Genomic DNA, 22,674 nt, shown 5'->3' with positions numbered 1-22,674 from the left:
CTAACTATCCTTATCGTGATCAAATGTGGTGTTGCTTTCAGGTACCGTCTGAAATAATACGCTTAGTTAAATTCTCTAAAATGTATCTATCAAATCTGGCGTTGCCTCATGGGCCGTCTGAAGTCGCAGTAGTTCTCAAACAAATAATATATTGTACCCAATATCCTTACATATTTATTTGTCAAATTGTTATTCTATCTACAGCATTTTAACAGAGTCTTGTGTTGGTTTGGTTAAATTTTCTCTCTGTCTGTCCGTGCGTGTTCTGGCATGTGAAACCCACCCGAGCTGAGGCGGAAGAGTTTAAAGCCATCACCATGGTAACCCACGGCGACGTAGTCCCCGCTGACGGCTGCACACAGGGCGCCTGCCTCAATCGAAGTGTCACGTTTGCTCTTCTTGTGAGGAGGCTCCTGCACATCCTGAACGAAACATGGAAAAACAGCGTTTTTCTGACACTTAGGTCACGCACATGCGCAAACAACGGTGCTAAAAGGTAACTGCAGATGCGCAAACAACGGCGCGACGTGTGTCAAAACTAACAAGCTAGTCAGTGAGTTACCTCCAATTTTTATCTCTCAAACTTAAGAAAATAAAAATGAGTGGGGGACCTGGACCAAGTAAGAACACAAAAACTTACCACTTGCAAACGGAATGGGAGGAGGAGTATTTTTTCACGATGACATTTTCGAAATGCGTATGCCTCATTTGCCAGTCTGCCATCGCATTACCAAAGAAGGGAACTGTGGAGCGGCATTTTAGGACTGTGCATGGAAAATACGACACCGACCAAACATCTCTGGCTGATTCACTTCAGTGCAAGTCATCGGAGTAAACTCAGGTAATGACAAAAAAATTTTACATTGTTAATTATGTTGTGTTGCGCAAGATTGGCTCATGCGGTAATGCAAGGTACATCAACATACATTGGTGCTGAGCTGTGTCGGCAGCCCAGAATTTTAGCCCACTGGTAGCGCTCTGCGCTCTCTAACCGGAGACATGGTCGCGGCCCCCACCCCCCCCAAAGAAAAGGTAGATCGCGGGAGGTTGGCTGCTTGAAAAGTAGATCTTGGGGCAAAAAAGTTTGGGCACCTGTGGTTTAAGCACTTTTATCTCAAATTTGTTGTTTACAAGTCAAAGCAAAAAAAAGGGCAGAGACAGCTCGTATCTTGAAAAACTCTTAAGCGAGGTCACTTTTAAGAAGAGGTAACGCTGTATAAATGGAACTTACCCGGTGTTTCTTTAAAGTGGCGATTGAGCGTCCAAGTCCACCTGACCATAGCTGGAGCTGTTTAAAAAATAAAAAAAATAAAATTAAAAAAAAAAAAAAAAAAAAAAAATCTTATTGTCTTTGCAAGTTGGCTAAAACACAAATCTACGCAGCAGCCATTTTGTTGTGCCCACCATTTGATCGGAGCCAGCGGTCAACAGCAAGCGGCCCCGGTCGAGGAAGGCGAGGGCGTTGGCGGCCCCGGCGTGCGCCTGGAAGCATCCCACGCAGGTGCAGGCGTCCACAGACCACACACGTACCTCCCCGGACACAGACCCCGAGCACAGCATGGACGACGACGACGACGGTGAGAAGCAGAGGCTGCGCACCGAGCGGCCATGACCGCACAGCCGCTGTCGATACGGAACATAAGCGCGTTCATCAAACGTAACATTTAAAAAACATTTTAAGGCGACTTTGATCAAATTGAAGTCTTTTTGAGAACACGATCAATTCTAACCTGTTAGAGGGCACTTTGCTTAAAGTGAACGCATTTTAAAGCAATTTTGATCAAATTTAAGATGTTTTCAAATGCCACGATCAAATTTTACCATTTGACTAGGACAATTATCAAATCTAACCATGTTCCAAGGTCACATTAATGGTTAATAATACCTTTAGGAACTTTTAAAAAGGCTCCTTTTACAAAATCTAGGACCTTTAAAAGACATCATCATCATCAATTATCCACAGATTTTCACAGTTTCAGCGTGACTCACTACCTAGCCTCCATGAAGAGCGAGGGTGTCTAGGTTCCACCGCTCCAAAAACCAAATAGCTGAATTTGTGAATAAGTGCGAATGTGTGGGGGATTACTGCATTTAACAGTAGGGATGAGCAAATGTGTCAGAAATCATCTCTTTATGGATCCTCAGACACCCTGGTGAAGACCTAGCTGTTCATCTGTAAGGAGCTGCACTATTGACGCAATCGCAGCAGCGACTCACCACTTGGGTGTTATCCTGGAGCCACTTCCACACGACGACCTTCCCATCCCAGCAGCCGGCAGCCAGCAGGCGATCCTCGGGGTCGAAGGTAACGCAGTTCAGAGGGCTGTCGCTAGACAGAACAGCTACCTCGTGACCTTTGGCTGAAGACCACACCTGAGGAGGTCAAGATCTTCGATCAATGATAGCGCAGAGACAGATGACTAGAAGTAACGGTAACTCGCTAACTTTCAGGGTGAAGTCCAGTGAGGCCGTGGCCAGGTGCTTCCTGTCAGTGGTGATGTCGCTGGCCGTTATCACGTTAGCATGGCCTTTAATGAGAGACGTTCTGCGAATGGCCAAGACTACTATGATTAACCAATGCCGCCGTTCTTTGGGGATGTGTGACGAGAGAGGTCGCTTACCGACATCCGTTGGCGGCATCCCAGATCTCAATTTGGCCGTCGAAAGAGGTTGTGGCGAGGTGTCCATCCTTCAGGAGGACGCAGCTGGAGATGCCGTCGCAGCTGCTCACCAGCGACTTCACTTCCTGTCCAGGCGTGACATAGGAAGTATGTCACAAAAACACAAAAATCAAGAAAATTAATTCAGCTTTAGCAATTTTAAAATGCATCGCTATTGGCCATACTACCCCTGTATCTACTTGGTATCAGAACACAAAAAGACAATAGATAAATAAAATCATTAAAATTAATTCAGATTAAGCAATTTGATGATGCGGCCGTCTGACTTATTTGAGATTTATTGGTATCAGTATAGCTACTGTGCCAGTATCTACTTGGAATGTGATTATAAAAAAAAAGGTAACAAAAATGAATTGCGATTCAGCAATTTACTTTATTTATTAAAATCTATCAGTATCAGCAATACTGTCCTTGTATCTGACTGGTAATGGATCACACAAACGTTAAGTCACGAAAATTATTTCCGATTTATCAAGTTGATGGTACCTTAATAAATAAAAAGTGTTGTGAGAGTGTCCCTGTATCTACATGCTACCGGATTGATACCAAATTGTACACTCACATAGATGTAAACAAAACCTCCTTGGTGGAGGTAATGAGCGCCTTCTTTGCAAGTAATTCATATTTACGGAATGAGTTTTTAGGTGTGTTTGTACCTGTCCTGTGTTTGCGTTGATGAAATGCAAAGTTCCCTGTCCGGTCCCAACCACCATCTGTCTTTCGCAGCCCACCGCTAAGCAGGTGGGCTCGGATGTGAAGGTGGACACCAGCTGGCTATGACACAAACAACATACACAGCAAAAAAAACAAAAACATTTGGATTCAAATGTTTTCAAATATAATCTGTCTCAATGGGAAATGTAGTTTTGAAAGTCGATTGGCATCACTGAACAGATTGAAATGTCAGCTATACCTGCTCTCCGTAAAGGTTTGATGGTCGTTGTTAAGCCATTCCACCGCCCGCACACTTTCTCTAGCCAGCAGGCCACGGGCCCAGGTGTTAGCGGGGGTCTCGGGAGGTTCATTGAGGGCCTGTTGGACGAAGAGCACCGGCGACTGGGACAGCACGGCGGCATGGCGCTGCAGGAAAGCTCGGCAGTCGTCAATGGCGGCCCGCTGGTCGTTGGTTAACGGGGACGACTTTCTACCTGCGGGGAAGGAAAGAACAAGCAAAAACATTACATTCCATGTAATTAGGCCAAGCAAGCATCGCACACTGATGACTCACCATGCTCGTTGTAGGTGTCCAGCAAGTGGTGCAGCAAGTTGTGACGCACATTGGCGTACAGGAAGTAATAGCTGGACAACAGGGAACGTAGCACCTCCAGCTTGTCACTTTGTATCTGAGCAGCGAAATAAAGTTTTAAAAAGATCCAATACAACTTTTTTCCTCCAAAAACTATGAGTCTTTCTCAAAGAAATTATGACCTTTAAAAAAAAAAAAAAAAAGTCCTATAAAATGACTATTTTGACAAAAATCTACTTAAGAAATTCAATTTATTATTGAAATAATATTTAAATTCTAAAAAATATGTATTAAAAATACTTTCAGCCATTTCTCTCAAAAATATAGTTTTCTTGAAAAAAATAATTTCAGAAGTTACAGTACACAAATTTTCACTTTTTTCATACTTTTTCCCCCCTCAAAAATTTTGACTTTCTCAAAAAACTGACTTTCTAAAAAAAACGCTGCCTTTTAATCTTTAAAAAAATGACCTTTTTTCTAAATTTAAAAATAAATATTTAGATACAAATATACAATTGACTCTAAAATGTAAAACATGACTTTCTCAAAAAAAAAAAAAAATCAAAAAAAAATTGACGATTGGTTAGAAACAGCTGTCAGCATGATGCAGTGCAATTCTCCATCAATAAACTCCCTCTTTTCTTAAAGGAATACAATACAGTTGCATATATGGCACACCTTGGTTACCTACAGTATAGTTAATCAACACAGTTTAACTGTGCATACGTGTGTGTGCTCGTTCAGAAGGTGACCAACCAAACTAGCAGTAAGCTGCTGGACGGCGTCCGCCTCTCCGTGAAGAAAAGTATCAGCACCCTGAGCGTCGGCCCGCACCCACAGGTGACCTGCAGAGGGACCCGGAGAGAGGAAAACAAACAACTAGCGAAACTTTTAAACAAAAAATGTTTTAGGTTTTTTGTTACCCGCCAACACGAGGTGAGCTCTTCTTCTGTGGTCTTCTGAGGGCAGGAGGACCTCTTCAAAGGCCCGCCTCACGTCGGGATTAGACAGAGTCAGCACGTAGTCGGTGTCGTGGCGCTGAGACGGAATCATCATACTGCAAAACACCATCCATTTAAAATACCGCAACAAGCACAAAAGCACAAAACAAGACATTTGTTGGTCAGTTCACTTTGATCAGATTTGACCTTTTTTAAGGCTATCTAGGACAAATGTAAAGTTCTCTAAGGTCACTGATAAACTATTACCTTTTTTGAGGTCACTTGCAAATTTCTAGTTTAATTTAAATTTAAGGGCACTTTGATCAAATGTAAGCTGTTTGACGACAGTCTTAGCCCACTTGGATCAACTTTCCCCTTTTTAAGACCACTGATTAAATTTATGACTTTTTTGGGCCACTGATTACGTTTGACCAGTGTCTGCGCAAGAGCACATCTGATGGGTGCGCATTCCGTCAACACTCGGGTAGCCCATTTTACTGCTCAAAAAAAGGTTTGAAAATAGTTCACCTTTATTACGAGTTCCATAAGGTAGTTGTCATTGTGTGCCTTTAGTTATGAATAGTCTGAGTTTTATGCACCTCCTTTATTATATTATTATTCGTTACCTTTCAGTTATGTTGCACGTACTGTGAGTGAATGTTGTCCTGTTTCGTGAACTGCCTCATTTTACTTGCTAGTGGCGATTGTCCGCTATTGCCTATTGTGAAGTAAAGCTCTTTGTGAGCAAAGAAAGCTAAAGTGCCTCTCTCTTGTCCTTGCGTCTCATCTTCGCCACAATACAAAGTTTGGCATGAGAGGCTATACTGCAGGGGACAGTGGCTGGGGGGGGGGGGGCACACTAACTCATTTGGAGTTAGTGTCCCGACAGCGGGACTGCGTTTGACCTTTAATAAGACCACTTTATTTCAATGAAAACTTTTTTTTAACGTCGCAATGAGAAAGGTTTATCAGTTTTAAGCCCCTTTAATCAACCTTTGACATACTCACCTTTGCAAGCTTCGCACGACCTGGCTAAACGCTGCCATGGGAACACGTCCTTTGGGGCTCCTGCACAGTGGCAGCACTTCCTGCCATGTGACCTGTCCTTTGATCGAGCATAGGTCGTTGCACGCACTCAGCAATGAATACAAGTCTCGCTCCCTTAGGCCTGGAGATGAAGAGAAGATGATGGTTCGCTAATGAAGCAAAACAGATGAACAATGTGAGTGGTTTGTCATACCGGAGGTGCTGACTGTGAGTGCCGTCAGAGCCCACCGGAGTCCCAGCATGCCGCTGTGGTCTGAACAGAGTCTCTTCAGGCAGTACTGGACCAGCAGATTGAGAGACTGAGGCAAAGCTTGCAGGTTCTCATTCAGCTGAGGCACAAAGACGCCATTTCAAAGTTTTATTAACATGGTATCTGAGGATCACTTTGTCATGCTGTGACGGGACAAAATATATTGCCTCGTTATCACTCAGGATGCATTTTTTTTTTTTTTTTTTTTTTAAATATAATTTACAACACAGGGTATCTAAAAAGGTGTAAGGAAGCCTTTTATAGGCCATTTTGATTTTAAAAATGTGAAAAAAGTCAGAATGTTACTAGAATTTTTTCATTTTTTGGACAACAGTCCAATAACAGTTGAAATATTTCAATAATGAAGTTGAAATAATGTTACGACAAAAAATAAAATAAAATAAAAAAAAAAAGTTAATTTTTCGACAATAGTTTTGGGGGTTTTTTTTGCAAGAAAAAAGTGGTAATTGACGAGAATAACGTTGGGTTTCGGGAACGTGAGAGAAACTGAACCTTGTCAAACGAAGCAAAGTTCCTCAGCTCTTCACAGGCCATGTGCAGGTAGAGAGGACACGCTGCCCCTTTCTTCATGATCAGCGTCTGCAGCTGTAGCAAACACCCAAAATCGTCACAGAGAACGAATCAAATGTGGGAAGATGATGATGATGATGATGAGAAGGAACCTGGTTGTTGAAGGCAGCGTCACTGAGTTTCTTCCCGAAGGTGTCCAGTTCCTTCCAAACGATTTCCTTTCGCTCTGTCATGGTGAGCAGCGGCAGGGTGAAGAGCAGTGTAGAGCTCTTCTTGGACAGCGCGTGCAACAACGACGAGGTGGATGCGGCACTAGTCACCAAACAAACACCCTGACAGCCAAAATAACCAGGATTATGACATGTTGTGATTTCAAATTTTGTCAATCATGTGGAATTAGATGTATCGATGAGGATATGTTGGAGTATTAGGGCCAAAAAGGAAGAACATAAACATATATATACACACACACACACATACGTATATTTATACACACATTTTTTTTACCATGAGAATAAAGTCAATCATTAGAATAAAGTTATATATTTGAGAAAAATATAAAGCTTCAATAAAAAAATTCCAGAATAAATTAGTTTATTTTCAAAGTAAAATGTATTTTGTCAAGAAAAAAGTTGCACTTTTAAGAGATATAAAGCTTGATTTTTTTTTTTAAGTTCTATATTTCCAAGATAGTGTTTTTTTCAGTTTTCTTTCACACAAAAAAGTATTACAATAGTTGTACTCATGAGAAAAAAAAATTGCATTTTTGAGGTGAGGAAATGGCATTTAGAAAGAAAGAAAAACCTTTTTAATTTTACAATAATATATTTTCAAGTTAAAGGTATTTTTACTTTCAAACCAAGTGGTATTTTTCAAAGATAAATATTTTTATTTTTCAAAATAAAGTAGCATTTTTTAGAAAAACAATATTCAAGTAAAAAAAGAATCATTTTCAAGATAAAGTATTTTTTCCCAGTTGTTTGGTTTTCAGAATTTTTTAAAATGTATTTATTTATTTATTGTTTAAAGTTGGAGTGTCACAAGAATAATTAGCATACATTTGAGAAAAGAACAACAACTTCTTTTTAAGATTATAACAAAACAAAACCAAAAAAAAGCCATTTTCTTCTTGGCGGAAAAAGTCTAAAAGAAAAAAAGATTTAGTGACAGACCTGGGGTAGATAGTGTGGTATCCAACCAGAGCTGAGCTGATCCCAGTCATCACGCACAAGATCCACCCCATCTACCAGGAGCACAAGAGGCTTGTTCCTCTTCATGTCTTTCAAAGTGGCGTGAAACTCTGACAGCAAATCCCTTTAAAGATTTCAGGAAACATCCTCGCATCACACACACACACACAAACAACAAAGATGATGTGAACACACTTGTAAGTGACGGGAAGAGTCGATTCCTCCTCTTTCAGCCCCCTCAAACAGCAGACGAGACAGCGCAGGAGGTTCGCCACGGAGCGAGATGATTGGCTTGCTGCTGTCGAGTATGAGATGACATCACAGGCCACATTTTTCTTGGATTTGGTGCCGCTTCTGAGGGCCTCGGCTAGAGCAGCCTGCGTGGGGAGAGGAGATGTCAGAAAAACTTAATGTGTCTTGTCAAATGTCTTACTTTGCCGACAAAAGACTTGTATTTTTTACAAGCTAAAAGTTGAATTTTATCATGAAAAAAAATGTAAACATTTTCTCTGAGAAAGGGGTCAAAATATTACAAGAAGTAAGTCGTATTATCTTGTAAAAAAAGACGCAACTTTACCAAAATAAATTGGTATCATCAAGCACAGTTTTAGGGGTGGAATGATTTACCATGAAGACCGTCTTGCCCTGACCAGCTGGTCCCTCCACCAGCACAGTCCCTCCTTTGGCCTGCGTTTGCTCCACCATCTCCACGGCGGCTGACAGGAGCTTGGCCCGGCTGAGGAACTGCCTTTGCAGCACCTCCTGGTGAACCTCCTGCTCTAATACCCCAGATTCTGCGTTGGCCTCGCCATCCTCATTCTCCTGGGAAGAAAACAAATCGAACTTAATGATCGTTTTGGCAGCTTGGATGAGATGTTGCCATTAAACCGCTTACATCGACAAACTGCTGGACAACAGCCTCCCAGATGTCCTCCAGCACCGCTTTGGCAAAGTGCTCCAGGTTCTTCAAGTAGGGTTTGCCATCCACGACACTGCCCCACTCGCTCGGGTAACTGGCACAGACACGCACAGACACACACAGGCACTCCATTCATTTCTTATGATGGCAGGTTGTCTCAAAACTTTTGTATTTAAAGTGGAGAGTTTAAAAGTGTTAGCTTTTCAATATTCACACACATCATCACGTACGTTTGTCTCCTGAAAGTCTGCTAGCTTAATACTAAGACACTATGCAAAAAGTCATATACAGGCTAACGAAACGAGCAACGATTTTGCAGTGGTTATAACTTTTTAAGCAATGGATATTCAACAGAAACGTCAGACAGACAAAAAATACATTAAGGTATATATTCTTTATGCTTAGCGAAAAACTACTAATATTATTATATTATTAGTTGAAACAGTCTCCTTCGGTGACCCCATCAAAATTAAGTGTATTCTATCTATGTCTGTATTATACTATACCAGGGGGTAGTATAATGTGGTGTCCAAGGCACGCACACAAGCAGGCCAATTGAATTCATGAATAAAATCCTGATGCAAAACAGTTATCATTATTTACATTGTATCACATTGTATCTAATTACTTATGTTTTTGTAAAATACAATACTGTGGAGTGCTATTTTTATTCATCAAACACACATTACTTACCATTGCTGACAGAGCTTAAGTTATATTGGCCAGCACAACTTATTGTGACGACCCTGAGCAATTTACATTGACATGACAAAAACAATCTTACATCCATATGCACAAACTGGGAGGAGTGCGGTCAATAGAAATTCTACAAAATGAAGAGAATAGACTGTTGGGAATAAATTAATACAATATAATGGAACAAATACTAGAATTTAGGTCATAAATGTAGGTCAGTCAGTACTTCTGGTAGTGTTAAGGCCAGCAGAGACTTCTGGTAAATTTATACTCCACCAACATTCAGTACATTTTGAAAGCCATCGAGAGAACTCACTTGTTGGTGAACTTCAGCTTGTGGACTTGAATCCATTGCTTCAGACGCGCCATTTTGGACTCTGCCTCCTTGGATTCAGGGGCAAAGTCGGACTTCCAAGCCACAGGTACTGTTCTGGGGAAGGGGGGTTGGGGGTTGGGGGGGGAGGAAATGAGTGTCTTTTTCCTACATCAGATTTTGATGTATGAGAAAAATCAAAAATACTTGATGACGTCGGGGTCCCTGAAGTAGCATAACATCCGCTGCCTTGCCGCGTCGCCATGGAGAGCCTGAAAGTGACGGATCTCCATATCTGTCATTGACAGGCCCTCGGGGCCCGACTCCAGCTAGGACACAAAAACGAACATTTGACAAATGACAAATTCCTGGAGACAAATCATTAAATGGCTGACAGGGAACATACAGTACATGGCAACATTTTAACAGAATTTGTATCTCTTTGTTTCTTACACAAGATCTGGTAGCATGGCTTTTCAATGCGTTCCAATGAAAAGTGTGCAAAGACTTTTGCAATCAAAAATACACTCAAATCATTATTGTATTTTTTCTAGAAAAGTCGTAATCCTACGGCAACTTTTTTTTTTTTTTAAACAAAAGATCCATTAGCAGAATATAGTCATATTTTTGGAGAAACTAGTCACAACCTTACAAAGAATAGTCATTTTTTTACCATGAAAGTTGAAAAATTAACAGAATAAAGTATTTTTGTTCTACAAAAGTCATAAGAAAAAGAAAAAAAAACTATTAAATTAAATTAAAAAAAACTTGCAATCTTAAAACATATTTTTTTTTACTACTAAAGCTGTAATCATTTGAGAAAAGTCTTTCAAGTCGTAAATTTATGAGGAAAAAGTCAGATTTTGTTTTAAAGTTGTAATCCTGAGGGGAAAAAGCTGTATTTTTTTTAGAAAACAGTCATATTACAATAGTCTTATCTAGAAGTTAAACTTACGAGAAAAACAGGAAAAAAAGCACTATTAGATTAAAATTGTAGTTCTGAGGGGGGAAAAAAAAACAAAAAAAAAACCATGTTACGAGAATGAAGTTTTATTTTTCACAAGGAAAAAAGTCAATGTTTTATTCTACAAAAAAAACCATCTGTATATTAACAGAATATAGATAAGTAGAATAAGTATTTTCTTTATAAAAAGGTAATAATTTTGAAAATGTTATTTTTGAGAAAAAAATTGAGAATATAAAGTTCAACAACATATAAGAAACAATAATAAGAGAATAAACTAATATTTTTTAAACGTTCATGTCAATGTTAGAAGAAAAAAAAAATGGGAGAATATATTGAGAATGAATTCATAGTTTTTTTGAGAAAAGTAATCTAGCGAGAATGAAGTAAAACAATTGTAACATTACAAAAACAAATTTAAGTAAAGATGCATTTTTTCTTACCCATTTGTACGGCGGCAGATCCGGTAGAGCAGGTGCGTCCGGCACGAGTCCGTACCTCTGGCCCAGGATCGCCACCATCATCTGGCTGCGACCCACCTCCGCCAGGCAAAGGGCGGCGGCCCGGTCCGATTCCTCCTCGGTCACGCCCCAGCGCAGCTCCACCTCCTGCAGGTGGAGGTGGTGTGGTGCGGCGCGGCGGCGAAGCTCCGGGAAGACGCTGCGCACCAGGATGTCGCGCTCGCCGTGCATGTCGCGGAAGGTGGACGAGATGAAGACGCGCACGCCACGCCACCTGTGGACAGACCGACGAGACCGTCACAGAGAAAGATTGCATGCGAAACAATCCCCAGTCTCTTGCTGAAAAAAAATCACCAAATATATACTCTAAGATTTTTTTTTTTTTTTTTTGCTGTAACTAATTCACTTTGAATTATCTTAGTATATTATTATTTTTTAAAAAATAAACTCATTTATTCAATTTTACAAAATTATCGTAAGCACATTTTAGATTAAAGTTAAAATTATTGTTTTGAATTATATTGATCAACTTAAACTAGTCACTAGATTCATAGATGTTTTCTTTTTTTACTTCCTTAAATTATTCAGCTTTTTAAAAATTAAAGTAATTTTTATACCTCAATTAAGAATATTTTTTAATGTATTCATTAGTCTTTTTAAATTACCGTAAACTATTTCTTCAGTTTTGTTACCTTAACTTTTTTCAGTCACCCTAACTTATGTTAGGGTGACTGAAAATGTTTTTTTTTTTTTTAAATGTTTTTAAAATGACAAATAGTTTTTTCAAATTACCTCAACTATTTTACTCTCATTTTTTAATTTTTATTACCTTAGCTTTGGGGTGATGGGAATTGACACCAGGCTGTTGGTCATCTCAGGATGTTTGGCTCCTTCTGGCGGTGGGACGTTGTACACTTTGTCCAAATGCTCCACGTGGTCGAGCAGCCTGGATGAGCCTCGCTCAGCCACAAACCTGTTTTAAAAATGTATATATACACACACAAATGTATCAAGGTTGAGCTTTTTCTTGACTGGCTGTAAAATGCAGCAATTCATCCATTTTGTTTTATCAAGTATTTTTGCCTCAATTTTGTGTTTTTTGTTGTTGTATTCTTTTTGAAATATTTATTATTTTTTTTGCTTAAGATTTTTATATTTATGCACCCGATGTGTGTATATTTTTCATCTAACATTTTGCTATTTCTGGTCTTATATTTCTATATTTTCAAATGTTTCCCAGTTTGTATTCAATATTTTTTGTATAATAATTTCTTAGAATCTTTTTGCAATATTTGTTTATTCTTTACCCAATATCTTGGTATTTTCTATCTTTGTATAGTCATGTAATTTTCAATCAGTTTTGCAATTTTGCCAAATATTTGTGTAATTTTCATCTAATAGTTTTGCATTTTCAGTCGAATACTTTTTCTAATATTTGGTATTTTCTAAAATGTTTGTCATAACATTTGTAGTACTTCATTTGAATATTTTTCACTTTTTTCCTCTGATTTGTGTATATTTCATCAAATATTTGTTTGTATTTTATATCTTATTATGTCCATTTTCCTTTTTCTAGTATTTTCTATTGGGCATAGTTTATTAAAGCATCACAATATGATGTTTGAAAACATTTTCCTGAACTGCCCATCCAAAACCAATTTTAGCATGGACTGAAACTGCTGTTTTACCTCAGCATTTGTTCGCTGAAGCCCTTCAGAGACACGTGGTTCGGGTCGGAGGTTTTGGACTCGTACACGCTACAGAAAGCCCCCCCCCCAAAAAATTTTTTACTTTAATTGAGGAACATAGGAGAGATTCTTACCATTTGTCAAAATGATTAAGCCTTACGTGTCCGACATGCAGATTTCAACATAGAGGCATTTGTTGCTCGTTTCTTTCCTGTAGCTATTGATGGCCCACTCCACCTCGTGGCTCGTCCAGCTCTCAGTCAGCATGATGATGTTGTCCGCCTGAGGGAGCAAAGTTTGTGACAAAGATAATTGTAACATTGATGTGAAGTGAACAAACACTTTTAAACCTGCATAACATGGCCGGGCCTTTTAGTCTTAATATTGCCCCCCCCCCCAAAAAAAAGTCTTAATTTTATCAGAATAAGGTGGTATTTTTCTTTAAAGAAAAATAAGGATAAAGTCATATTTTTCAGAGAAAGATGTTGGAATACTATGAGTATGAAACTGTATTTTTTCCGAGATAAACGTCACAACATTACAGGAAGTTTTTTCAAGAAAAAAGTCATAATACCACACGAATGAAGCAATACCTGAGAAAAATCATATTACAAAAATTGTTATTATATTTTGTCATGAAAAAAAGTCATGACAAGAATAAACTTCAAAATTTTGGAAGTTCATTATATTAAAATTATTAATTGATCTTTTTTCCAAGGCAAAAGTCATATTACAAGAATAGTTTTATATTTTCATGAAATAAGTTGTAATTGAAGTGACTAAAGCTTTATTTTCGAGAAAACAACATCACTTTACACAAATGCAGTAGTCACATTTCTTAAGAAGAAAAGTCATATTAGGATAATAGTTATATACTTTTCAAATATGTTAATTATAATGTTATGACAAAGTTGTATTTTGGGGAGGAAAAAGTACGCATGTTATGAGCATTAAGTCGTATTCGTAAAAAAAAAAAAAAAAATGTCCGACCATTACAAAAATTAAGTTGAACTTTTTCGAGAAGTCAACTGGGATAGGCTCCAGCACACCTGCGACCCTAGTGAGGATAAGCGGTACAGAAAATGGATGGATGTTTTAATGTTTTCAGAACAGTCTCATTTTTTAGAAAAAGTCTCTATTATGAGAATAAAGTTGTCTTTTTTTTTAAGAAAACATAACATTTCGACAAAGTCACTCAGGCGCTCCGCAGACCAATTTGTATACAAGCCATTATAAAAAGTCACTTTCATATAATGCATCCCCCTTCAATCTAATTGGAGTGAACATCTGACAGCTTGACAAACCAACAAACCTTGTTTTTCTGGAGGACCCTGTGGAAGCAAGCGCTTAATTGGTGCCTGTTGTCCCTCGTCTCGTTTCTCAAAGCCTGTGAGGACAGCCAACGGCTCAGTCAGTTTGTGTCATATTTATTAATATTTGCGCATCTTCTACGCGTTTGTTATACCTTGATTTGCCGCATAACGCTCCGCACGTTCTCCAAAAGCAAATCAGACTCCAGCTGCGCCTCTGCGTATTGGTAATAGTCCAGCAAGCAGACGTGGGCATCCTCGCAACTGCTGGCGATCATCAGTGAGAGCAGAACAGTAACCTCCAACATCTGAAAATAATCACTAAAGGTCACTTTAAGAGGACAAATGATGGTAAATTGACTTTATTATTATAATTTTTTTTTCTTTAAAAAACACTTTCTCCCAAAAATTTGACTTCATTTCCCTTGCCCCCCCCCCCCCCCAAGAAATATGGCTTTATTTCCATAATGTTAGTGTTTTTCTTCTAAAATATTACTTTATTCTCATTATACTTTGTTCTCTTGGAAATAAATGATTTTATTCCGGTTGCATGACAGTTTTTTTTTTTTTAAACGCAACTATTCTCATAATCATGTCTTTCGTATATGCGACAGGACAATATTCTCTTAAAAATTACAACTTTTATCAGAAAAAAATACGATTATTTTTATAATTAGAGTTTTTTTTCTTGGAAAGGTCTAACTGTTGTAAAATTAAAAAAAATAAAATTATTCCCATATTTTACCTTTTTCTTTTGTTACAATGTGTTACTCTGGTGACACTTAAAAAAAGAAAAAAAAAAAAAAAAAAAAAAAAAAAAAAAAAATTATTCTCATGAAAAAAAAATGCGACTATTTGCGAGAAATTGACTTTTTTTGTGTGTTATGACACATCTAATTTATAAAATATCAGCCCCCTCTCGACCTTACAATAAAGTTGAAACTTTCAGGGGGAAAATAAACAACAACAAAAAACAGTAATATTACAAGAATAAAGTTGTATTTTTTCGAGAAAAGTCATAATGTTCCCGGAATCAAATGGTATTTTATGAGAAGATAGCTGTAATATTACAAGAATAGAATCATAATTTTTCCCAGAAAAAATCAGTTATAACAAAGTAGCACTTTTTGTAATAAAAGTCAGAATATCACAATAAATGACTTTTTTTTTTTTTTTTTTTTTTTTTTAAGAAATTCAACATTCCAACATTACAAGATGATGACAGCAGTTTTAAATTTATATTAAAAAAAAAAAAAAAGCATGTTTTTTTTTTATGGCTGATAAGAAAAAAAATGATCTTACAGAAGGAGCGAGCTTGTCCTCCTCACGCTTTCTCTTCTTCCTTTTATCTTCCTCTTCCACCTCCTCTCCCTCATTCTCACTGTGCTCCGGGTCGGGTGGAAGGCAGAAGTCCAGCTGTTTGTTCCAGGCGCGTCTGTCATTCATGTCGATGTTGATCATGATGACAGTGCGTCCCGGCAGGGGCGGGATATTGTAGCGGCAGGAGATGTGGACCGCCGTCTCCAGAGCTTGCCGATAACGGTCCAGCACGCCGACTGTGTACTCTCTCTGACTGCGCACCATTTCATAATAATACATTTTCATATTTTTAATGAGTAATCTTTTCATAGCAAATGTAAATGTGTAAATACATTTAAATATATACAGTATAAACATCCCCAAAATAAGATGCAGTGGTGGCGTGAGGTAAAAATGACTGGAGGTTGGGGACTACTGCTTTAAACAAGATATTTGAACACAAATGGTGAAGCAACACGCGTTGACTGACATAATACTCACAGGAATCTATTCTTTATCTTCTACGAAAAATGACTAATACTACTGCAGCTTACTGTGTCAGTCGTAAAGCGCTTCTTTGTATATCTCTCTAGTTCTGTATTATATTGCCCCCAGGTGGCGCACACACCAGAAGGAGCAGCACAATGTCCCCATTGACTTAAATCAAAAAAGTGTTCATTCTATTGAATTATATCATTACTGAATGTTATAGCAAATACCAGTTATTTATCTATTTAATAATTGACATTTAAACAACAAATAATTAGAAATAAATAGTATTTGAATACTATTCTCGTTAGCATAGCACTTGTTGTCATACTTGGCCTTGAAGAGTTGATCCTTCTTCATGCGGTATATCCGGTAGACAAAGGGCACGCCGAGCGCCACCCGCAGTCTCTTCCTGCTGGCTGTCTCCCAGTCTAGGCGGCGGAAGCGCTTGCTCTTTGGGAGCTGCTTGAGGATATTCTTCAGGATCACTTGGTTGCCAGGGGCCTTTTGCGGCGATGCTGTGTGTGGGGGGCGGGGGGGGGGGGGGGGCTATATTATATGCCAGATATGTGTGTGTGTGCTGTATGTGTATAGTAGATCTGTATGATACATCAAATCATGAAAACAAATTCTTAGGCCACCCTTGTTTCTTCAATTTCTTTTTCATTTGAATGCCTGCATGGTACCACTAAAGAAATATTACCTGAAGAATACATAAGCTTAATTGTATTATTAAATATGATTTGGGTTATCATCAAGAGAACCATGGAAAATGGCTGGCTATCAGCTTGAACTCTTTTGAGCTATTTTCCTTGTCATCATTATAGGTGTCCAAACAAATGTACCTTTAGTTGTACCAGGCATTCAAAATGACCATGAAACTGAATAAACAAGGGTGGTGTAATGTTTTTCCCATGATTCTATTAATGCATTTATGTTTTTCTATACACTGTGCGTAGGCCGTCAATGGTTGCGCATATGTGCACCACGCATGGCGCAGAGTACCAATTTAGAATAAGGAAGGAGAGAGCCAATGATTGCTGCAATGACAGCACTCGAAATCTGACCAGTCAGAGGGATGTATCGTGCGTCGGCGCCCAGCTGGCACTTTGTAGAGCAACAAATACAGTTTTCCCATTTGTTCCAGTGTTCCAACTCCACATTCTCCAGTTTCTGCAGTGTTTACTTACAGTCCAGTTTTATTCCAGTCTATAATTGACTGGAGTGTTTAACTCAACAATTTGCTTTGCTGCTGTATTATTTTCCACCGTCTCCACTTAGCTTGGTTTTAACGCACAGTGCCGCAGTCGTTTAATAGCGTGTCTCGGTTTTCGCAGTCTCCAGATGTACCGGAAGTGGAAATTAGACCGCCTCAAACCAAGGAGGAGCAGAGACGGGAAGGCACAGTGGAAAACTGCCACAATAGAGCTGCATTCTCTGCTGCCCCTTTGTGGTCATGAAAAATAAAAATATGATGACTCACCAAGAATGCGAAGCTCCATGATGACTTTGTAGGCAGACAGGAACCGGAAGGGAAACTGACGGCTCTGAAGAACCGCTTTCTGTAAACAAAACATAATAGCTTATTGTTATCTATATGTACATCAACCCAAGGATCAAACTTTTTGTGCCAAGATGATGACGAAGGCGAGCGCCTCACCTTATTAGTGAGCCTGCTGAGGATCTTCTTGTGATGCGCTGTACTAATACCCTGATTGATCATGTTCCTCAGGTTCCTCAGCATAGCCATGAAGGGCAGAGACTTATTGTCTGGACACAAGACATGCACTTGTTATCTTCTATTAAGTAAGTAGCTATAAAGGAGCAAATTGTTTCTTCAGGATCCAAATTGTAATTTGGATCAAAATAAACAACACCATAGAGATTTGCCACATGACAGCGACATAAGCACCTGGGCAATTTCAATTGTATTTTCCACAAAGAATTTAAATTGTTATAAAATCTGATTCAGATCCAGATCAAACTTGTTGGACACTGCACATGCTGATCCTGTATAATCTTCATATTAGATAATGGACTGATTGTTTTCCTTAAAAAACAACAAAATAAAAATAAGTTAATTTGGTGGAGGTTTAAAACAAAAACAAAAACCAAAAAAAAGTGTACCAATGAGTTTCTCCCAGGTGGCGGCCTTGTTGCCCTCCAGACTAAGCAGACGTTCCCATGTCTCGGCATCCTTGAGCTTCATCCTTTGACCCGCTCTCTCCCGCTCCCAGTTGCCCTTCAGTCCGCTGTGGTTGAACGCTTTTGGGTCGGCTGGATACCTGCGAACAGGAAAAAGGAGAAGCTGAAGACATCGGGCCCCCTTTGTGTCACTCTGCCTCATTTGCATAATTCTGCAGTGTTGATCTGACTTTCGTCCCAGGATGGCCATGACGTGCTCGGCTGGTTCTTTGATGTGCAGCCTCCTGATCATCTTCTTCATGTTGAACTCGTTTTGCTTTTTGTCCACAGTCTTTTTGGTCTCTACCTGTAGCTACACGTACACACAAGTCACCATTATTCACCCTTAAAATGGATGTTGCGGATTAACATTAAACTTGTATTGACTATTGATTTTTTCCCCCCCCACTTACATATTTCTGCAGAATTGATGCGTCAGATCGGAGCAGGTTGGCCCACTTTTGCAGATCCTCGCTGCTTGGTTTCTGCAGAAAATGAAAGCGATTAAGAGAATACAAGGTGTTTATTTGAAGTACTGATTTGAGAGGAGGCCTTTACAATGGACAGCAATATTCGCAATAATTTATAAAAGGTGTGGTAGCCATTAGAGCTGAGGCTCACCATATTTGGAAATATACAGTGGGATTATCTGTGCCCGATGAATCCAGCTAAATATAATTGTTCCCATAAGAAACCCACAAAATGACCAGAAGACGCAGTGACAGTAAATACCATACCTTGTTCTTGCGCTTGTTGCGGTTGCTCTTACAACGGTGCTTACGTGTGTTGTACTTGGCCAGCTGATACTCTGTAAACTGCTTGAACTTGTCGGCCATGGCCTTTTTCAGGCACATGGGCAGCGAGCGGCTGAAGCACTGCAAGTAGATTCAAAGAGTAAGATGGGATGGAGGTCAGCCATGACAGAAGGGGGCGGGGCTAATATGTTATGACAGGATTGTGGTCAACATACCGTACTGTAGATGCGCACCACCTCAAGCCAGTCGGACGGCAGCTGAACAGTGGCGCAGAAATAGCGGCGCACATGCGACTTGGTGGCCGGGTGATTGGCGGCCAGGGCCAGCAGGAAGTTGGCGGCGATGCGAATGTTCAATTCTTGTCTTGTGTACAGTGCCACCTAGATTGAGTGAAGCACATAAATACGGTCCATAAATGACACAGAAAGCGGGGTATACACATACCGATAACCGGGACTAATTGGACCCCCCAAGTCCCCTTTTCAGATCCAAGTAAACAAAGGCCTGATTATTGGATGTCGCTAAAGATGATCATATATTGAATAAGTACTGTATACATGTACCATACACCAATTTGTAATATGTGTTATTGCAACCTATGGGATTGGAGTGGAACATTAATGTGGACATGTTTGGGATTGCACACTGCTGATTTACTTAGAGGCAGATTTTTTATAAACGTGTCAACATGCATGTGGTGACGTGTGACACTTTGTATTAGTGTCATTTGTTTTGTTTTTTTTCCCCTCCTGTATTCTTCCTGTACCTTGAGAACAAATTGGGGGTCGGACACGGCAATGTCCTTCACCAGGTTGGTGATTGTGGGCCACACGCTCTTCTCAGAGTCCAAGTCCTTCTGACCTGGGGCGGTGCTCTTGTTGACCAGGGAGAGGCACACGGCATTCAGCAGAAGATACTGAGGGGACATAGCGTAAAAAAGTAGCAGGTTGAAAAAATATTAAGATGAACATATTGGGACAGTGACGCACATGACTAGTGTTTTGCCTTGTAACCAGCAATTCTGGGTTTGAATTTCAGTTGAGCATATATTCATATTCAGCATCTTTCAGGACGGAACATCTGGTACGTAACAATAGGCGCCCCCCCCGTGGAACATGTTAAGTAAGCGACAGCAAGTATAACTGCCTTGCGCTCTGGCCCCTCTTCTGCTCTCCTAACAAATACAGTGCAGCTCAACTTCTGGCTAGCAACCATCATGGCTAGCAAAAGCAACTTCTAGCTGCATTTGAACAGCCTCTACTGGGCTCTTCAGATGGATCCATAGCAATAACAAATGTAAATGTGTTTATAGCAAAATAATTCACACTGTTCAAACTGTTACTGTTGTCTGCAGCTTTGATTTCCTAAAATGACGGCCACATTTGGTATTTCCTCTTTACCTTCTTATTCTTTAGCTCATCTTCGATCTGCTGCTTGTCACGGACCACCTCTGCAAATTCCTCCTGTCTCTTGACCACAGTTTGCTCCTTCTCCTGGTGCTCTGGTACGCGCAACTCCATGGATGTGGGAGCAAACACACCCTCCTCAGATGACATTTGATCATCCTCGTCTGAATAGATCTGAAGTGGAAAACACCCAAAAAAAAAAACTACTCGGTCGGCACTGTTGATCAATTGTTGGTTCCGCCATACACAGTGATGAAAGTGACTGAACTGGACAATCTTAAAGTGAGGAAACTGCAAAGAAATAACAATTTGAGAATGGGGCAAATACTTTTTCAGGGTACTGTACCTGTTGTGAATTTTGCCATTCAGCTACTTAGAGAATAGAAAATTGTGCAAGAAGTACTGAAACACTGAACAGCTGGACATGTGCATTCACACATTTAGAGACGGTCAAACTAAGTTCATCTCTTAAAGTTATAATGCATTTTAGGTTCATCCTGAACCCCAATATCCCAAACATTTTTGTGATAAGTAGAGAGAGAGAGAGATGAGATGTTCACTTACAACGCTTGTTTCTTCAAAAGAGCATGGCTGTGCTTCCGATATTTCCTCTCTGACTTCATCATCCTTCTTCTGCTCTCCTTCTCGTGGAAGGAAAGAAGGTGGCTGGGAAAAGCGAGAGAGGAGAGCATCACCGCATAAAGAGGTGGTGAGGAGAGGGTGGGCAGAGGATGGTGTCAAAGAGGCGAGACGGGAGGAGTTCAGAAGTGTGTTGTTGGTGCTGAGGAGCGGCGACGAGACGGAGGACGAGGAGGAGAGGAGGAGGGCGGAGGAGGTGGCGGTCAGGCCGGAGGGCTGGAGGGAGGTGCTCTGTAACGAGGAGGACGTCTGCACCAGGAGCTTGTTCTCCAGACAGGGCGGGATGTAGTTGGAGGACAAGCTCCTGCCGCTCGTGGAAGAGGCAATGTTGGTTTGCAAATCCAGCGCCCTCATGCCTGAAAGGTGATAAATCAATCAATTGGACAAAACATGGCAGACAGATGAGGTGGTTTAGCATTCCTCACTTGTACAAACTGACGACAAAAGAGAAGGGCGTGTTGATAACGTCAGGGAGAGACATTCATAAAGTGGGAACAAAGTCTGCGAAAGCTTGGCTCAAACACACTTGAACAAGATCCAATGCAAAGACTAAATCATATAAAAACGTCTCCACAGTGGTGGGAGGTAATTGAATATTTGTACTTCTTACCCCAATCATGAAGTAGATTTTAAAATAAACATTGAGACATGTGTACATCAAAATCAACTATTTGAACTATTTTTATACCTTGAAAACACAACATTTAAGTAACATTTAACCAATATACTGAGCCATATATTAAAAGAAGTAACATAAAAGTCCTCAAGTCATTTTAGGACGCTTTCCCTCCTGTTTCGGAATACGTTTAAATTAAAGTTTATTTACTTTTTTGGGCGCTTCAAAAATAGCTTAAACTGGTTAAACATGAAGAGGGAAACAACAAGCAAACACTGCGTTGTATTGCTAATTTGCTCTGGCGGCGGCTTAGCAGTGAGCAGCCAGTTCGTATGAAGACAAACTCAAGCGCAGAATTATCGAGAATATTCTAATAAAGCGCACCTGTTTTATTTGAACGTGTGCTGTCAGCGTCTCCTGTCCCGCTGTGTCGTTCGTTCGCCAAGATAGTTCAATCTGGCGAGACACAAACTTGTCTACTTTTCCTGTAAATACCCTAATGCAACCCAGCTGCTTCTATCAAGGGCGCCGATTGGCTGACGTCGGCCAGCTGTTTCTCTCGAAGGCGCCGATTGGCCGGGAGGACGTATCTGTTAATATACCCGCGCGTTGATTGGTAGACAGAGGGCCCATTTTTACCGTAATTCCTGACCTCCGCGCACCCCTAGGTTCTGAAAATCACCTCAAATAGCGTTAAATAAAAACGATGATTTTGAATGGGGGAGCTGTAATAACTGTATGTATAGACAAGAGGAGGCAATGACTTCAAATGAGGTGTTTATTGGTTGAAATGGCAAAGTCGTCGCGAAACACGGTGGCGTTACCGTAACAGTTTGGAGACAGTTCAAAGCAGGAAACGAAGGCGCTCTATTTCCGCTGCAGCAACGAGAACCACTACGTCATAAAAGAAAGGAAAATGTGGACTGGAAGGGCAAACTAAGGCCAGGACAAGAAACGCGAGTCCAGCTTAAATCGCTCCTCGACGTCGGTTGCCAGGCAGCTGCTGGCGGTTGTCGTTTTCCAGTCGAGTCCGCCGCGGTAGAAAGGGT

General features: G+C 40.0%; 1 protein-coding gene across 6 annotated transcripts in view; it reads right to left on the bottom strand.

Moving 5' to 3' along the window:
- The window catches only part of tep1 (telomerase-associated protein 1), a 35,206-nt gene extending 12,619 nt beyond the window's left edge, over positions 1–22,587 (bottom strand). For 4 of the 6 annotated variants that reach the window (XR_009791671.1, XR_009791672.1, XM_061796434.1 and 1 more), the window contains exons 1-40: positions 22,010–22,164; positions 20,935–21,365; positions 20,365–20,544; positions 19,731–19,880; positions 19,180–19,344; positions 18,947–19,084; positions 18,623–18,694; positions 18,401–18,522; positions 18,153–18,310; positions 17,686–17,795; positions 17,509–17,587; positions 16,357–16,543; positions 15,540–15,810; positions 14,393–14,545; positions 14,240–14,314; positions 13,088–13,209; positions 12,928–12,996; positions 12,069–12,212; positions 11,222–11,513; positions 10,022–10,143; positions 9,818–9,931; positions 8,782–8,899; positions 8,514–8,708; positions 8,082–8,263; positions 7,869–8,010; positions 6,849–7,028; positions 6,679–6,771; positions 6,109–6,244; positions 5,877–6,036; positions 4,851–4,984; positions 4,684–4,772; positions 3,910–4,024; positions 3,595–3,829; positions 3,338–3,455; positions 2,622–2,746; positions 2,446–2,545; positions 2,218–2,373; positions 1,405–1,623; positions 1,232–1,288; positions 284–422 (exon numbers count right to left, since the gene is read on the bottom strand). Coding sequence is in view for 4 of the 6 variants with exons in the window: in XM_061796434.1 (XP_061652418.1) it covers positions 284–422; positions 1,232–1,288; positions 1,405–1,623; positions 2,218–2,373; positions 2,446–2,545; positions 2,622–2,746; positions 3,338–3,455; positions 3,595–3,829; positions 3,910–4,024; positions 4,684–4,772; positions 4,851–4,984; positions 5,877–6,036; positions 6,109–6,244; positions 6,679–6,771; positions 6,849–7,028; positions 7,869–8,010; positions 8,082–8,263; positions 8,514–8,708; positions 8,782–8,899; positions 9,818–9,931; positions 10,022–10,143; positions 11,222–11,513; positions 12,069–12,212; positions 12,928–12,996; positions 13,088–13,209; positions 14,240–14,314; positions 14,393–14,545; positions 15,540–15,810; positions 16,357–16,543; positions 17,509–17,587; positions 17,686–17,795; positions 18,153–18,310; positions 18,401–18,522; positions 18,623–18,694; positions 18,947–19,084; positions 19,180–19,344; positions 19,731–19,880; positions 20,365–20,544; positions 20,935–21,363 (5,845 nt within the window). In the remaining 2 variants the exon portion in view is untranslated. Of the gene's footprint in view, positions 1–283; positions 423–1,231; positions 1,289–1,404; positions 1,624–2,217; positions 2,374–2,445; positions 2,546–2,621; positions 2,747–3,337; positions 3,456–3,594; positions 3,830–3,909; positions 4,025–4,683; positions 4,773–4,850; positions 4,985–5,876; positions 6,037–6,108; positions 6,245–6,678; positions 6,772–6,848; positions 7,029–7,868; positions 8,011–8,081; positions 8,264–8,513; positions 8,709–8,781; positions 8,900–9,817; positions 9,932–10,021; positions 10,144–11,221; positions 11,514–12,068; positions 12,213–12,927; positions 12,997–13,087; positions 13,210–14,239; positions 14,315–14,392; positions 14,546–15,539; positions 15,811–16,356; positions 16,544–17,508; positions 17,588–17,685; positions 17,796–18,152; positions 18,311–18,400; positions 18,523–18,622; positions 18,695–18,946; positions 19,085–19,179; positions 19,345–19,730; positions 19,881–20,364; positions 20,545–20,934; positions 21,366–22,009; positions 22,165–22,449 lie in introns of those variants that run through there. The other 2 variants (XM_061796435.1, XM_061796436.1) reach the window with 2 other exon arrangements.
- Between the last annotated feature and the right edge of the window lie 87 nt (positions 22,588–22,674).

This window comes from Phyllopteryx taeniolatus, chromosome 14 (genome assembly GCF_024500385.1).
Source record: "Phyllopteryx taeniolatus isolate TA_2022b chromosome 14, UOR_Ptae_1.2, whole genome shotgun sequence".
In the NCBI taxonomy this organism is placed as follows: domain Eukaryota; kingdom Metazoa; phylum Chordata; class Actinopteri; order Syngnathiformes; family Syngnathidae; genus Phyllopteryx; species Phyllopteryx taeniolatus.
The sequence above is the reverse complement of the archived record's forward strand: the minus strand, read 5'-3'. Positions and strand labels throughout refer to the sequence as shown.